Source organism: Rhopilema esculentum, chromosome 9 (assembly GCF_057945365.1).
Source record: "Rhopilema esculentum isolate cy_ngs chromosome 9, ASM5794536v1, whole genome shotgun sequence".
NCBI lineage: Eukaryota > Metazoa > Cnidaria > Scyphozoa > Rhizostomeae > Rhizostomatidae > Rhopilema > Rhopilema esculentum.
The window spans coordinates 9,031,494-9,049,442 of NC_142823.1; the positions used below are offsets into that span (position 1 = coordinate 9,031,494).

Sequence of the window (17,949 nt, forward strand, 5' to 3'; positions counted from 1 at the left end):
TAGGAAGGTGTGGCCTGTACCAATGTTTCATCTTTCGTATTAGGGTAAGTATCATTGTTGTATTGTGTTACCCAAATCTGGGTTTTCGTTGGAACCAAAGCACAAAGACGGATCCTAAACGCTTGTACTCCATTGTCAACGGATTCGTTTATTTTGTTCCGATTATCTTGAAAATTAAAACTGTTAAGGGCTATAGAATTGAAGAGCTTTAGGTACTCGAGATGCCCTTCTTGAAGAAATTATTTGATGGTAGTTTGTTTTCTTCGCTTTCTAACCTTTAAGAGGCTCATAGGCCTTCTTTGATGTAGATCCATTTGGTACAACTTCAGACATTTGAAAGGAGAAGCATCGAATAATAGCATTATCGATAAAACAATCTCGATAGGAATGAAGTCGGTATAGATTTAAGGTTTGTCATAAGAATGAAAGTTTGCTAAAGACGCAAGGATTGACTTGGATTGACAAGTTTTGGAGACGCAGACAGTGGCGGTGCCAAGGGGTGGTATGGGGGTGGGGGGGGGGGGGTGGGGGGTAATTACCCCCCCCCCCCCCCCACTTTTCTGAAAATATGGTCTACATAATTCTTCTGAAAAAGGATTAGAAAGCGGGTAGATTAAATTTCCTAAAGAAAGTTAGCCTGGTACAAATCATTGAAACGAGGCAAAAAGAGCGTGGTCCCACTGGCCTCGCCCATTACCCTCCCACTCTGTAAAAGTTGGCGCCACCACTTGACGCAGATTCCAAAACAGCACGGAAAGATAAAAACATAATAGAGGTTTCTTTTAGACTGTCATTTTCTTCCTGTCCAAACTCGAGTTTCAACACTGGGATGTTCTCATTGGTCAATTCTCATCACCGGCCGGGTCATCAATGGCTAATTTTTTACAATAGCCTTGGTTGTTATTTGACGATTTTAAGGACACACGTTCATCTATGATTGGGTGGCAATATTTTTCAACGGTTGGCAATTGAACGTACAGCACTTCCAAGCATTTCCATTGAAAGTTCTTACAGCCTACCATTGCAATTCCGACAAAAATTCCTACAATCCTTAAAACAGGAAAACCGTGTCTTCAATAACGCTCTATAGAATGTTTTATCTTTTTTTGCTGAAGGACTTATCTTGCACTATTGCAGGTTGCACTTTCCTCGACATTTTTATCAATTTCTAGACAACTATTGATATTATTTATTGAATCTCAAAGTCAAATGATTTTCTTTTGATGATCAAGGGAGGAGTAACAGCTTTATTGCGTTTTTCAACAGTCAAATATTCAGCCTGGCAACATTCATAACCTATTCACTAGATATAGGCAAAGTCTTGAAAGACGAAACCCAAATTTTGAGCACCAATTGACCAAATCAAGAAGCTTTTGCTTCCTTCAAACATGCGACCGCCAGATTTTTAAATGAAGTTTACAACATAAAAAAGGACGCAGGTCCAAGGAAAGAGCCTTGTGGTAGCCCAGTGTAGATAGATTCCTCTTGGGGATTTTCCATTTAACGACGCTCTTTCGGTTAATTAGTGAATTCAGAATTTTCTCACTTCTTGATGTTTTTTGGCAGTATTTTAATTAGAGTGCAATGTACCTTGAATGAAGACCTGCAGAAAACTGCTTTTATTACGCAGGCTGCCAAATGCCTAATTAGTAAGGCTTCAGGACGCTTTCTCATATTGAACCAAGTTTAAACAGCCAAATCTTTGAGAGAATCCACCGATTTGCCTTTAACTTTTTAAAGAGGAAAAGAGGCTTGAGGATTAAAGATAGTTCTGGTTAGAATTTTAATAGTGTTTTCGAGACTGAGCTCTTTGACGCACATTCTTTGGCACTGACATGTTGATTCGGTGGCTGAGAGAAGCTGGACAAGCTGATAAAATTAAGAAGAAGAAAATAAGATTTTCCAAGGGTTTGCCACCGTGAAACCAGATATCAGTCTTGAATGGATAAAATAATGAAAAGCGATTTAGTGTTGTCTGTTACTGTGTCTCGTTTCTAGGTTGACGTCATCGGCGATAATTCGAGCCTTGTTGTAAGCAGACGCAAGATTTCTAACCATTATGTCATCAGGCCGGGGGTTTGCCCTTTCACTCAATAACAAAAAGTGGTTTAGAAAACTTTCGAGTGATTTTATACCGCTAAAAATGCGCTAACCTGCTCTTTTATATTTTAATTGCAGAAGTACAGAGCTGAAAGCAATGTGTTTAGTGCCACCGAGGCTGATAAACGATATAAACATATTGCTTTAAGCAGTAATGTTCCTCTTTTTACAAGAGACAAGGCTGTGTTTTATCCCAATGCCTTTTTGCATACAATTCTAAAATTTTTTGACAATTTCCATTCATACTGTTTTTATATAGGACTGCCTAATTTACCAGAGTCTCAATATATTCGAATTTGTTTATTTTGAGCCTAAGATTATAAGGTGTAATCGGGTTGCACTATAGTGTTAAAGACTCCAAGACCAGATACGTCTATCTAAAGGCATATAGCGTGAAATACCGATTTATTTTGCTTTCAAAAAACTTAAATAAACAAACCAAAGCTTGAGACTTGCACTATTCTTAAATTATTCTTGAGTTTCAGTAATTTTTAGACTCGGTATTCTTATAGACTATATTCTTATAACAAACAAGTTTTTTATGATAAAAATGTACGTGAAGGCCCTGTCTCAGAGACACAGTGAAATGCAATACTTACTGTCAGTCATTTCTGCTCGCTGTTTGGTATTCCGCTCGAGAAGTTCAATCAAGAAAATTAATTGCATTCGTGGTTTTTTGGAATAGGTTATTCTAAAAGCAGTTAACGAGCAGATTGGGGTTTATTAATGATGGGCTTTTTCATTGGCCTAGTAGAGTTCAATCCTCACTCCGTAATATGAACCGAACAATTACTTGGTCTCAAATGAAACATTTTAATTTTTGCGTCGACCTTATAACTTAATCCCCGATATCACTGTTCAGAACTGGGCGATTACATTTCAATAGTGTTCGCTTTTGTTTTTCGCGTGGTAATCTAAAATCGAACTACATAAAGAGGTAATTTAAGTAACTGCGGGTGTCTATCAGCTTTGCCCGAACTCATGAATTATTTACAAGCTTGCGATTGATAAGGCTCTTTGGATATTATCTTTGAGAAACAAAGCCTTTGTTGTCTTGAAAGCTGATTAAAAGCGACCAGATTTGCATATGTGAACTTCCACTGGACCAAACAGTTTCATCAACCTTTCGAGCACATTTAGGCCCTACGACGATAAATATTTGCAATATCGTTAGAAACGTGAGCCTAAATGCGGACAAAGGCTGGAGGCTGCGAGCCGTGTTTCAAGAAAATGATGCTGACTACGGGCATGCACTGTTTACCACGTGAAGCTCAGTCAAATGGAATGAAAACTGCTTGCCGAATTGCTTAGAATCTTTTGGATTTATTTTTAAATCAAATAATATTGCGGAATAGAGCTTTTGCATAGTACCTGTGACAAATCAGCAATGTTTACAAAATTGGTTACATTTTATATCTGACAATTCAACAAACAAACAAACCGTGTCTTCAACAAACCGTGATTCAGTTTCTGTGTTTACGTTTAATTATGGCTGGAAATGATAACATGATTGCCGCTTCTGTTGGCGTTTTCGGTATCGTTGGACTGTTGCTTTTTTTTCTGGTTCAACGATCGAAAAGAAAGCGAAAGCGGAAAACTTCTGTTGTTGTAGCAAGCCACGTGGAAGGAGAACATGCTAGGCCCCCTCAAGAGGAAAAAATTTTCCCACACCAGAAGCTGTCAAACGAAAGAATTATTTATAATTATTTAGAATCGAATTATTGGAGCAAAGCTGACATGCACAAACGTTTATCAATTCCAGACGACATAACACAAAAGCATTTTAAGAATGTAAACAGAATCACTCGGACAACGCCCCCAATTCTTGTCATCTACTCAGCACGAAGCGTCTGGGAACTTGGTTTGAGCGAGCGCGCCGAAAGTGGCCTGAAAGAAAACTTCTCTTTTGTCATGCGGGGTCCTGAAGCTCCTTCGCAAAGAAAGCGAAGGAAAAAAATTGAATACGTGCTAAATGATATGATTCAGTTTAGAAAGGTATATGATACTCAAGTTTTGGTAGAATATAGATGTCTGCCACCTGTTGTTTGTGTCCATGCCATACCAGTGCAATTCTATGATGTTATTCTTTGTAATCATCGCACGCAATCTTAGTATGTATTGCACCGATATCTTTCTTGGAAATCGCAGACAATATTTCAGTTTTACAAGTTTTTGTCCTTCCCTACACTGCCGCTGCTCATCGGCCTCTCTTTAGAGGACAGCCGCAACATTGCCCATACACCAATCAAAATTACGGCCTCGTTTTGGGAATTTCTCCAAACTTCATACTAAATTTATTTGAGCTCAGATTAGAATTTACCACCATGCCTAATCCTGGCTAGAATTTCGCATATGGTTTTATGTTTGTGCTGTAGATTTTACGACCATATTGTGTATGAAAGACAATAACATTTGATAAAATTTTATGCTATTCAACCTCGTAAATTGTCCTGTTTATTTTAGATTTCAAACATTGTTATGAGGTTTTGCCATGGCCCCCTGAAAAGCAGGCAAATTTGGCCGCTGAAGCAAACGTTTATAAAGATATCAGAATAAAAGATTTCACGATAAAAAGAATTAAAAAGATATGAAACTTAAAACTTAAGGCAATATACTCGCGTGTGAAACTTTCTTACTTCATTTGCTAATCTTGGCCACATTCTTGACAGAGTGTCTGCTTTTATGACGTCATAAAAACAAAATCGCAAGCACTAGCATCATGAAGCTTGCACGGAAACTAAAACTGTAGTACTTAATCAAAGTACGAAGTAAAGGAATTCAGTTTAATTTAGTCTAAAGTATTTCCAAAACCAAGCCATGAATTAGGTTTGAGTATTGTTGGGCATTTTTTGAGAGATAAATGACATGCCCAAGATATTTTTTTTAAACTTTACTTCTAGTTGGAATGAATGAGTGATTTTCTCTAATGGCTAAATAACAGCAACCAAATAAAAGATTTAAAGCTTTAGGAAGACATCTCCAAACCATGCAGGTTTTTGGAATCTGATTGCAGCAAATTGAGAGTATATTTTATCTGTTTGATGTAAGAATTTGAGACTAAATTTCTTTTAAAATTGTTATATTCTTTGATGTGCTAGGCCATGAAGCAAGAGTTGCTGGACCAAAAGGATTCCGTGAGTTCGCTCCAGTCTTTGGGCAAGCGAGTGATTCCATTGGAGTACCGTCGAATTCCATTGAGGGAACCAAAAGTAGTTGTCTCTACATGTGAATATAAGCAAGCCACGGTATGGAGCGACTTTTTACATGATCTTGTTGACTTGATTTTGACCTAATGTATTCCTGAAACTTCTTCTAGCTCTAAGTCTCTCGCCTACGGTCGAAATTTCTGCCTTTGCTCCAATAAACATACGACTGCGCGTGAAGTTTTGAATCAGCTAAGGCTCACAGCTATTTTTTCTTTAAACGCCCAAAACTAAATAAAGAGGGCTGCAGTTCATTTGTTTGGGAAGACTCCTTTTGAGTTGAAAAGAAAAGAATAGTTTCCTACCATGTTATCAGCAAACGCTTAGTTAAAAACATGTTTAGTTCAGCGCTTTTGATAAACATAATTGCTTTTGGTCAGCGCATTGTGGGATGTGAAAGTACCCCCTGAAAACATATTCAGGGCTGACAAAGTCCGACCGATATCAGACACTGTGAATTCTACAAATTTCAAATGGGTTCTTAAAATCCATCAATTCTTACGAAATATTCAGTTTCCCAGGAAAGTAGGTGTCTTCAAGGTTTGTTAACCACTTCCTAAACCCGATAATAGCAACAGGAAATATTTTATTGTGGGGCACTCAAAGATGGCTGGTGAATGAATGAAGGTACCTGAAGAAAATGTCTGATTTGCCTTGTTTTTAAAAGAATATTGAAAAGACTGGGGTTCGATGGTTTTGTTATACTGAAAGCAGAAATCAAGTGTAATATATGAATTCGCGTTATTCATAAATAAATATAAATAATAAATATGTTTTTAGTGCATTGTTTTATCGTTTTCTCTAATTTCAGGTGCCAGTGTTAAGTGACAAAGAATATAACCTTAACGAGAATTCTGACCACCACAAATGGAAGGTGAGAGTCTGCTTCGAGCTTCATTTGTTTACACGGCCTAGTCTTGTGTAGTCTGCTTCGAGCTTCATTTGTTTACACGGCCTAGTCTTGTGTAGTCTGCTTTGAGCTTCATTTGTTTACACGGCCTAGTCTTGTGCAGCAGTATAATTTTGTAATCATAATAAGCTGTTCTTCATAAAGATAATCAGAAACAAAAGCATTGAAAATTTTTGTAACACCGAGAATGAAACAGGGTATCATCTTGTTTTCACGTGGGTATGTGTACAGCCTCGGTTCTGACATATAGCCTCTTTTCACGACAACTGTTGGAAGAATTGAAAATAGGAAAGTAGTAGACTCCGGGGATTGGCTTTAATGTTGTGGCTTTAGCCTCTAAAAAAATTGAGATGGGCGTTTCCCGCTGAGATGGGCGTTTCCCGCTGAAGTGTCCTTCCCTTACCTATTTTCCTTGAATTGTACGACCCTCACACTTTTGTGGATTTTTTGCGTATTATTAGAAAATATCCTTTTGCCCTCTCGTTCTTTCACACGATATCAACTATGGTTCTTTTCAGAGTGCTGCACCCTTGCTTGTATCTTATTTTGTATTTTCTGGCCTTGAAAACCCCTCCTTTCCGTATGTTAATGAAATCCCAGACCGCGAAATCCCAAGAGATAAAAATTTGATTGTCTCCTGTTTTGTTTGCAACAGGTGAAATTATTTGCGCAGTGTAGTTGTTCCATTGTACGCTTGCTTTTGTTTCGAATTCTCAATTTCATTAATATTGAATCAATTGCTTTGTGTGAAAGTTATCAATTGTTCGTCGAGTTCGTCTACTGTCAATAACTCAGACGCATGATCAAATATGTTTAAGCATATTTAGTGGGCAGGTCAACAGGCCAGAGAAGTCAGTCTTGCTAGGCCAGCTCTCAAGCTAAAACGAAGCGAGTTCTAAGTTCAAAGCTTCTGCAGGTTTGTCCTCTTTCACGAAGAGTAGGCACCTACCAACATTGCTCGATTGTTTTGCAAAATGTGCTTATAGTTGACATATCTTTAACTCGTTGTGCTGCCTTGCCTCGAGCTTACTTAGGCCATGTTCAAAGGCGTCTTCTCTCATTTGTCATTGCTTTTTAAATAACCTCCGTTATAACCTCCTTTCAAATACTATGTTAAAGACTCCGTGCCTTGAACTCTGAAGAAGATAGCCGGATATTAGACGAATTTTGATTAGCAATAGTTTGCAATAAGTATTGCATAAAAGTGTGTGGGCATGCCCCTCTAGCCCCCTTTCGCATGACCCTTACTTGACCTGGATACCTATGCGTTTTAAATATCGATACGAATAACCTGGAGTTTGGATATTGTCTACAAATTTATTGCTTGGATGTGACGGTGATTCGCTAAGAATGAGTAAACATTGTAAATGAGACTTAATCCCGGTTTATTTTGCCACGTTCGTAGACAGATCATATCATCATTTTGTGTGATCCTTTGATAGGCCGCCATGTTGCTTTCGAGACAGCAACAACAACAGCATCCAAACGAGTCTTCTCATTTTAAGGGAATATTAAAGAGTTTGGAGTTATTTTGAGACTATTGGTTATTTGGCAGATTTTCAAGCACAGGGAGCCTTTTAAATTATATTTTCAAACATATCATTGAAATGTTGTTGATCAAAGTGGTTGAATATACAAAGATGCTACGATTTTGGTGATTGACGAAGTCTATTTGAGCGTTAACATTTTGGAGCAGTGTGTAATTTATCAAATAGAAGAAGTCAAAGGCAAATCTTCCTTGCTTTTTCGACCTTACAAGTAATCTGTTACAATCTTTCAGTTTGTACTCATTGGAAATGTTCTTCTGAAAACCTGTTTTGTTGTAATTTAAAGACAATACGCTTCCTCTTTAGTGTAACCTAAGTTAGGAATGTGAATAGAAGAACTAATCTTATAATGCGTGCACATCTTTTTTCAACGTGTGAGAATGCTGTGACATACGACTGTGAATATCCTAAAACGTAAGGCAGCTGGTGTTTTTCAGTATCAAACATTTCTCAATACCGTCTTTCCCTTATTAGCTAGGCCCCTATTACACCGACTCTATGGGACAACTTGCCCCCGCTGCTCGCCATGACGAATGTTCTCGTTTTAAAAAGACTAGCCTCGGGCGTACGCTCTTTTCACATTTCACTGTCCTTTCGTTTTTTGTGGATTAATATTACGCCACCCTCTTCTTACCTTACTAGCTTCCTTTCGATTTGATTCCCCGAACGATTTCACAGAATCTTGTTCGATCTCCAAGATTATTTGCTACCAAAAAAGCCTGTTGCGAAACTCACAGTAAAAAAAGAAGCACCTAAAAATTTGCCCACTTGCTTCTGCTGTGACGACATATACTTAAATCATTTTTATTTGTTCTTTTTATGGACAACCGCCATAAAACCCCGTTCAACTGTTGGTTGCTGCTTTCAGCTTTGGGTCACGTGCTGAAGCGCCATATTACGCTTATATCTCTTGAGTCACTGCCCGTGTTCAATTCTTGTACTGTTATTTTCAAAAAGAGGGTCACTTGTAAACGAGGTTGATCAATCTTTCGATAGCTTTGCTGCTTTTGATTGCTAATTATGTTTTCTTGTTTATTATGTTAGTTACAAGACAAAAATGAAGACGAATTCGAGGCACCATCAGTCTGCTTTGTGATTCCTGCACCTGACCCCGAGGCCCTAGATCTCACAACGAGGTATCACCATTTCTTACTACTCAAGATCTTAATTGCTTCACAATTTTACATATTTTTAAGCTGTTTGTGTTTCTACTTTCAAAATTTCCTACTTCATATTATTTCTTTCCGAATGCCTTGAAGTCAACTCACATGTCCAAAACTACGCTCATGACATTTATGCCAGAAATACTTGACGTAATGACCTGCTCTGTTCCCCAGAATTGAAATCCAGTACAAGCATTTACTGACACTTTGGAGGAATCGATATTGGCATCTAAAGCAGGCATTATCGGCATCAGAGTCGCCTTCCGGAGTTAAGGTTGTGCACACCGTTGCTGGAGAAAAGGTACTTCTTTTAGTTGAATGCATTATCTGGGTATCTGGAATTTTGGATTTTGATAGTTTTACTTTTAGATAGCCTTGACGTTTACGTAAAGCTCACCCAGGATCCCTTAAATGGATCCTTCCATTATTTCAGGATTAAGATCTGTTTAGTCATGCATTTTATTTCCCCCGTGGCGGTTCTAGGCCCGTGGCTACTTCCTAACTCTTAGATAGGCCCGTCTCGACATGCAGACTTCCGTTTGTAGATAGCATTATATTAAAGAAAGCGATCTAGTTGCAAGATTCTGTTTGTCCACAGTTTGTTTTGCTAATTTTGTTTCAATTTTGCTGCAGAAAGCAGGGCTCCAATTCTGTTCATTAAACCTAGTTGGGAATTCTTCCTTCATAGATCATTGAACCCGAGTTCTTTGCTTCGGGAAGTGTTGACATTGAAGATCTGTTAAAAGAAATTGGCCAGCATGTTGGACCAATCGATGACGAAGAAACGGACGAAGAACTCGCTTTTATAAACAGGCAATGGGAGAAAGAAGATATTTTGTCTCCAAAGCAGGATGAAAGAGAGGCCGAAGCGGATATCGTACCCGAAGAAGAGGTTTTGGCTGTCTCCGAAGATCAGGCTGAACAAACTCCCGGAGAAGAAGTTCCTGAAGCGGAGGACGAGCTGCCGCAGGAATCTGCAGTACCAGACTTTGAAGAGGTTATTATTCTTTTGATAATGTACTACAGTAGAATCCCGTTATAACGTACTCGGTTATTACGTACTTTCGGATATAACATACTGGTGTGCTTGGTCCCGGCAAAAGGTGTGCTTGGTTTTAGTCAATTTTTACTTACCCTAGTTACAACGTACTTAATACGCTGGTCTCTTAAAGTACGTTATAACCGGATTATACTGTATCATGATAAGAGGAAGAAAGCTTTCTTTTGCATCTTTGGAAATGAGATGCCCACAATGCATTTAATTTTTTCAAGGTTGTTTGAAAATGCAAGTGCTTAATGATATTATTTAGTTACACAGCAATTCTTTTGTGCTGAGGGTCAACTAATGGCACGAGTTTTCCGTTTAGGAGCTTAATTTATCTGTGGAAAAGTTGCTAACTTGGTTGGTGTCTATTGAAACGAGGCTCCGGTCAAAAGAGATTGTTGCCATGGATGCAGATTCGAGTGAAGACGAAATTAGAGAAATTGAGGTACTTGTCGTAAGTTTTTATAGAGGAATATCTTTATTTCTCCAATATGGCGGCAGATAACACAATAACATTGTTTTTTCAAAGGATTAACTTTATTTTTTCAAAGATACCAATTGATCCCCTATTGACAAATATGGTTATCCACAAGACGTAAATACAATCATATCGATATGAGATTGAAAGTACCGATCTTAAAGATTTCAGTTTTTTAAAGTTCATTTGTTTATATTTTCCATTTATTAAACGGATTTGCGGCTATGTTGTTGAATGGAGTCGTTATTTGCCGCGAATCCAATTAGAGACTGGGTGTCTCATAATCAAGTGATTAGGTTTAAATACTCACAGGGCTGGATCTATTTAAAAGCATACTCTGATGTTGTTTGTTGCTTTTTGCGTGTATTATGTTTGGTAGATATACACTTATTCTTTTATAAGAAACTGGCTATAAGAAACGAGTACTGGACAGTCAAAAGAAATTGAGAAACTTCAGTACTCGAAGCAAAAAAATTGAGAAACTATTAAATCCTGATAAAACTGAGAACAACGGAATTTTGTAAAATCCAAGAACCAGATTGCCATATTAGCCTAGAACCTTGATATTTGATCAGCTTTTGAATTGTGTTTCTCGTTAGTCACGGGAGCTAGGCTAATATAAGAGATGTTATTTTTGAAGGTCACTTTGCAACAGATGACGAAAGAACAACAGCAATATGAGATGATAGTTGAAAAACAACCAGAAGTTTCAAGCATGCAGCTGCAATATAAAATAGGTGTTCTTATTGAGAAATGGTCTTTGGTTTCTGAGAAGCTGAAGCAATGGGACAAAAGGTGATCGCGTTCTCGCAATTGAATTGGTCAAAAGACTGATCGTATTGGTCTGAATATTTTTTGGTTTCTAGTTATTTTATGGATGCTACTGCTCTGTCATTATTTCTCAGCCACAAGACTTTTTGATTTTTTAATTTGATCTCGTCTATTTTCTGGACAAAGCAGTAGCAAAACTCGTTTGTTTCTGGTTTCTCAATTTTTAATCAATATTTGGCTTTTAAATTTTTTAGCCAAAACTAAAGCACCATTTTTTTGAAAAGGATGCAAGCTGGCGAATTAAGTAAATATATAGATCCCAGACGCGCTTTTTATTTCCTTTCTAGTAAAGGGGAAAGCTAATGCTCCTATTTTTTGGAAAAACTGCACAAAGTTACGTTGGTGCTTAGCTAGTCTTGTTGCAAAAACCAGTAAAAAGCATTTTTGCAAAAACCATGCTTTTGTAACCCATTAATACTTGATATACATTTCGAACCCGTGATTTAACGAAATAGTGTACGGTCAATTGAAACTTGAAAGCTCTTCTGTTTTGGTCTTCTAATTTAGAAGTTTTTGCTTTGGAAGGTTGAAGCAAGCGCAGGTAATCCTGGAAATTGCAACTGCACTTGACGAATGGCTGTGCACTGTTGAGAGCGAGTTGATAAGTCAGCCTGGATTTACAATGGACATCGAAGTTGTTAGTCACAGACTTGCAAAATTAAAGGTGACTTTTGCTTCACGACCTGTCTTTTAGGATGCTTATCATAAGCAAATTTACACATTATCTTTGCAATGCATATTTAATACATTTATCGATGCTGTTGTAAAAATCTGATATCGTTTATCAAGATTCATATCATAGTTTTCTAAGCAAAAGCATGAAATTTACTCGGAAAAGTCAGCTCGTCTGCTATTCAGCTTCTCGCACCTGCCGTCCCTTTTAAGGGTAAATTGTAAGGTAGCACTAGTTCATGGCAGTCAAACTTTAATTGCAGAAATTTTCTCATTTGGCAGTGACAAAGAAATTAGTAAAAATTTTTATTTAGAAATTCTGGAAACGCTCATTCTAGCAGCCTTCCGCTTCGATTGGGCTAGTTGAATTTCTGCACGACTCTAAATTGAGAAAGAACTCCGTTATAGCAAGTCGAACTAGTGATTTTGCTAACATGTTAGAATTTTAGTGTTTTTGGCCATAATTGCGTTTGTGTTTTGTATTTTGTCACGAAGCTAATGTGGTAGGAGCCGCCATTTTAGTTAAATCCTCTGAAAACAGAATTCAGAATTTTACGCCTATTGTCAGTTTCGTCTTGTGAATTCCTGTTAGCTTAAATAACCTGGTGATATTCAGAAGTGATATTCATTAAAGGGGCTAAAGATTCCTCAAAGATTTATGGGGTTCTACAGTTTGATATTTTTGCAGGAAATTTTGAGGGATTTTGATTCATCAACTGAAGACGTAGAGCGATTGAGGCACGCATCGAAGGAGCTGGGTGACGTCGAGTTGAAGGAGACTTACACGATTTTAATGAGATGGGAAAACGCCCTGAATGAAACAAAACGACGAACAGAGACACTAGAAAGGATACTCCCAAAGTTGGTTAAGTTTGAAGATCAAATCCGCACCGAGATGGAATGGGTTGTTACGAGAAAGGAAACGCTGGATGCCCAGGTACCCGAAGCCCCCGAGGACCTTCCAAAACTCAAAAAGGAGTATGAGGTAATGTCGTTAATCCGGTTGCATTTGAACGAAACTCTTGCTTCTATGGTGCGACGTCCTCTTAGCCCTGTTTCTCCAGTAAATAGAGTAAGATTTCGGAAAACCAGATATCTTCTGGTGCAGAATCACCGAAAAGAGTGTTCGGCTTTGAGTATCTTATAACATAGTCTGGTCACTGTTTTACGAAAAGCCTGTCAGAAAGTGTGAATACTTAAACATACAACCGTTTTTATGTGAGTACTTAAACATACAACCGTTTGATTCATTCTGCTTATCCTCAAAGGCTATCTACGAAGAGCTTGATTCACATCGAAAGCCAATTCAACAGGTGTACACTGCTGGGGAGGAGTTCCTTACAGAATCCGAGGTATTAGGCTCTGCTACATTTTTAATATATTGATGAAAATTAAATTGTTTGCCAATCAAATTTTTTGTAGGTTTCTCCTAAACAAACATGAAGTGATGCTAATCTTTTAAGTCAAATTTCTCAGGTGTTTGAAAATAGCCTTGAAGAATATCGATCATTCCTGGAGAACTGCGAAGACAATAACGATCGCTACAAGGACTCGAGGGACGGGCGAGAAGTTGTTGCAGAGCAGTTGCAGGAACTTGCACGGTTGCATGCAATTGTGTTACAAGAAGTGCCAAGACGAATCGACTTGATTCTGGAAGAAATCGTCGAAGAGGAGGAGCAGTTCAGCGGAGATGGAACCGAGGCTGAGGAGAAAGCAAAGGAATGGGGCGAGAAATGCGAGGCACTGTTAGATTTTATTGAGAAGGCAGAAGTAAAATTGGCCAAGCAGGAGTTTAAATTCAACGAGGGCTTGGAAACTGACAAAGAGTACTTCGAGGTGAGAAACCTATTTTTCTCAATAAGGGAGCTGTCATTAAGATTGACCGGTACCAGGGCAGAAGCAAATCATTTAAAGCACCAAAATATTCTAACCCCCCTAAAAACTGTAAAATATTCTGTAACAAAAACACGCAAATGTATTTCATCCGCCAAATTTTAAAAGTTCACAACAATTGTTTTCTTGTCAGAAGACAGACACTTTTTTGCCAAGAGCAATCTCAGCCCTGGATTGTTCTTTTTCAACATAGGCATATGACTTTTCTGGTTTTGAGCAACTATAGAACATGAATGATTTTGCTAACAATTTAAGAAAACTTTTCCAAAGATTTATTTCGGTTTCATGCCCGCTTTTTTCCCAAAAAAATACATCCACCCACAAAGTACCCTCAGGAAATTTCATACCCTTGAAATTTGCTTCTACTCCATTGCCAGTCAGCCTTAATGACATCTCCCTATTTGCCCAATTTTTTCGAACTGTTGGTGACAATTTTTTTAAACAACCAGTACCTCTGACAACCTAGATACCAAAAAACTCTTGTAGACCAACGATAGACAGTCAATTGTCGTGCTCATTTTGACGCATTTCTACCCTCGTTCTGAATTTTGTACCTCGTTCCGCAGTTGCAGACTTTTTTCTACGAACGTTTAGCCTCGAGATACGATCATTTCCCCTAGATTTCAGGTCAAAGTTAGACTCGGGTTTTGATCGTATTAAGGTTAAACTATAGCGAAGCACAATGCATGTTCAATTATCCAAAAGCTGGGATTTCAATTCTGGTCTCCTTATTATGAAATGTGAGCAGGAGTTCTGTTTTTAATGCAATGAGACATATTAATTAAGCATTATCGAATCGAACAGTTTCTAAAATTTTTGGGAGTTGTAAATATTCCATTCAACTTAATAAATGTTCGTTCAAGTTAGTTATTTTTGTTATATTTTTTATATTTTTGATATGTTTTGTTAGTTAATTAGTATATAAGTTTTGATGCTATGCTTTGTATAAGATAGTGCTTTTATGATAATAGTACTAATTTTTTCCTTCACCGTTTGGTTATGCCGAGCTACCAGTTAATCAGGGATGAAAAATATTAATCAAAAGCTTTTCCTCGTGGGTTTTTATACAAATGAGGAGACATTTTGTTGGCTGATATATCAATTGAATTTTAGCAAATTTATCGAAATTTTCAAAAGGTCCTTGTCATTTTCCATATCATTTCATGTGGCGGGAGAGAGAAGTGAATCAATGTGACAGCTGTCCAGGGGTGTCTTTCGTGCTCTCTTCAACTTTCCTCACGTCCTTCAGTCGTACTCTAACACAGGCTACCGTTCTCCCGCTTTTCAACCGCTCGCCCGTCTTTTTCCGTAGTGATCAGGCAGTACATTGCAATTAGAATAAACAGAAAATAGTTTTAACAAAGATAATTGTTGTTATAAGGTCATATTCACAGTGCTCAATTTTGGATTTCGCTATTATTTCATGTTAAAGCATTGTTATTCATGACAAGCGGTCTTACGCTTGGCAGTTGGTTGAATGAACAGCGTTTTCAGAATATTGTTTGGATGAAACCAAAAAGCAACAACTTTATCAGAATGCACAAGAAAGCCTTTCCGTGGCAAACAATGCCTGCGAACTCTATTTCTAGCCCACCTTCATTTTCCATTCATTGAAGACGCTAATTTATATTGAATTTTTTTATCGCCTGAAATATTCCATCTAAGCAACGATAATAGTTCACAGGAAGTAACGAAGAACATAGTTGTTGAATTTCGCGTGTTTCCTTCTAATTAGTCCTTTAATGATGCACCACTTAGCAACGATTAAATCGCCGTTCTTTCTTGCAAAATTCCTATCCTCTTTGGAATAATTATTCTTTGGAAATAATTATCCCTCCCTATCATCCGATTGAGGGAAAGAGCCGGGGGGTTTCAAGGCAAATTTCTATTGACGTCTCACAATATTTAGCCGCTCCTTTTTGTAGCATTTCATATTTCCATAATATCTGCTGCGATTTCAGGCAGTCAGACAAGGTTAATCTTCTCACATTAGATTCGCCTTGTGAATGGCGTGTTCCTATTCCGTCCATTTCTGTGCTATGACCGCTTATTACCATTTTGACCCGCCCTTACAACGTCTCTTACAACAGCTAGCCTTACTTCTACACCATTATTCTGTTTGTTATTACAAAGTTCATTGTATCAGCCTTAATTTGGTGCCTAATGTTGGTTTTGATATCAGAGTGAATCTGTGGCGCATTCCTTTTATCTTGGATACTATCCTTGATTCAACACTTCCTTTGTTTCTTTGTCCGTCGTAACTAGCCTGAGTGTACATTCTATTTTATGTTCTCCACGCTCCAGCTATCTTCAATAAGAGCAAGGTAGACAACAACACGATTTTATAGCTTCTGGTTTAGGAAATAGCGAAACGAAGCAAAGTGTTACGCGTGCCCTTGAACGGCCTACTAATGCGCTAAAAATGGAGAGCGATTCCGATACTGATTCACTGAATCTTTCGCCGTCTCTGCGACGAAGAAATTTTGGATACATTGGAGCTTTCAAGGTTAGTTTATGATCGAAAATATTATTTTGCATTCACGAGTTTGCAGACAAACCCTTTATCTTTCGGATTGGATAAGTTTTGGGAACCTGTGATTTTCTGTGCGATCATGTCCGAACTCCGAGTTGTCATTTGGCAGTCTCGAAACGACTGACGCATTGCTTTCTTCAAGAGCCCGTTTCTTGGAGCCTTGTTTAGAATTGAGAGGGCCTTTAAATAAACAGGATTGGGCTACAAAATAAATTGGATTGGACATAATGCCATGTGGTTTCACATCCAAAGCAATGTACTATCATAATGCCGGTTGCCATTCAATCAAGACCATAACGGAAGAAGCGCATAAGTCACTGTGGGCCCCTGTATTTTCGGCTCGTGGTCGCCCCGCCCCCATCAGCTAAGAGGATTACTGTTACAAGTGTATTGTGTCTGGATGCAGTATGCTGTATAAATAGATCAGGGGTGATACTGCTATCAGAATAACAAGGGGTAGGGGGGATGCCCTTGTGCAAAATGTTGCAAGATACTAGCAAAAGTAGAAATTGTCAAATTTTCGGCATAAACAAGGGGCTCAAGGGGGCTCAGGGGCTGTCAGCACCCCTCATATACATCATGATCATTATCATAAAAATAATGTCACCATCATCTCACCATCATCCAGACTGTTCAGTATTTTTTCTGCGCTGGAGACACCAGAACAATAAAGATCAAATTTGCGGATAGCGAACGTTTCGCGGGATATCGTGTAGCAAAGGCTTTGGAATCCATCTTGTATTCTATGTTTTCTTCTTGTAATCAGACTCTGAAGTTTTAATGTGGGGTATTCGCGGGAAATATGACAAGGTAGAAAGTATTCAATTCATGCAGCATTAGGGGTGTCACACCCCCTACAATCCCCGCTAGTTACGCCCCTAGCTTATTGCACGAGGGAAGCGAACCTTAACCTGTCAGATATTTTTCATTGACAGTGATGAAACCCTGTGCTTGATAAATGCATATGGTTTCCCTATGTCGTGTCCAGCTACTGCTCAACCCGAGGGGTGATTCACTCTTGCAAATAGCGTACGAGATTTTGCCTAAAACAAAAGGATTTCTGGAGATTCTCAGATAAAACAACAAGATTTTCACAAAAGGTGTACGAGATTTTCTCAGAGTGATTTGCCCCTCGGCTCAACCTAAGCGTTAGAATTTGAAAGCATTTGTCTCATTTCTGAATCTGTAGACAAAAGGGACACAGGATGTCGCATTGAAAAAGTAAAATTGCAGCAACTGCCAATAGATGTTTAAAAATGAGCATTACAGTTTTAAAAACGAGAACCAATGATCATAATCTATGAAATTTATCTAAGATTTGTTCAGTATCTAGAAGCTTTCTAGTTTGTTTTTTCTTTCACATTCTCCTTTTAGATCTTTGTTCTCGAAAACATGTTTAAACTTAGACTACTTTTTCTCGTCAAAATCTCTTGTCAGGCTATGAAAGTTTCACATACAGTTAGTTCGATAGGTGTGGTCATGAAAATTTTTCAAAGGCAACACCCAAATATTCAAAAACTTTGAATATTAACGAGACATTTTATTTGGGTCCCAATTCGTGTAGCATATTATTT

The 17,949-nt window shown here is 38.1% G+C and overlaps 1 protein-coding gene across 5 annotated transcripts in view; it reads left to right on the forward strand.

Annotated features, from left to right (window-relative positions):
• Positions 1-17,949, forward strand: part of LOC135689111 (uncharacterized) — a 128,912-nt gene that overhangs the window by 30,490 nt on the left and 80,473 nt on the right. For 3 of the 5 annotated variants that reach the window (XM_089109925.1, XM_089109927.1, XM_089109926.1), the window contains exons 26-36: positions 5,199-5,345; positions 6,115-6,177; positions 8,805-8,896; positions 9,098-9,224; positions 9,612-9,920; positions 10,291-10,413; positions 11,087-11,241; positions 11,803-11,941; positions 12,638-12,934; positions 13,218-13,301; positions 13,426-13,785. In XM_089109925.1, coding sequence (XP_088966051.1) covers positions 5,199-5,345; positions 6,115-6,177; positions 8,805-8,896; positions 9,098-9,224; positions 9,612-9,920; positions 10,291-10,413; positions 11,087-11,241; positions 11,803-11,941; positions 12,638-12,934; positions 13,218-13,301; positions 13,426-13,785 — 1,896 coding nt within the window. Of the gene's footprint in view, positions 1-2,584; positions 4,096-5,198; positions 5,346-6,114; positions 6,178-8,804; positions 8,897-9,097; positions 9,225-9,611; positions 9,921-10,290; positions 10,414-11,086; positions 11,242-11,802; positions 11,942-12,637; positions 12,935-13,217; positions 13,302-13,425; positions 13,786-15,955; positions 16,349-17,949 lie in introns of those variants that run through there. The other 2 variants (XM_089109928.1, XM_089109929.1) reach the window with 2 other exon arrangements.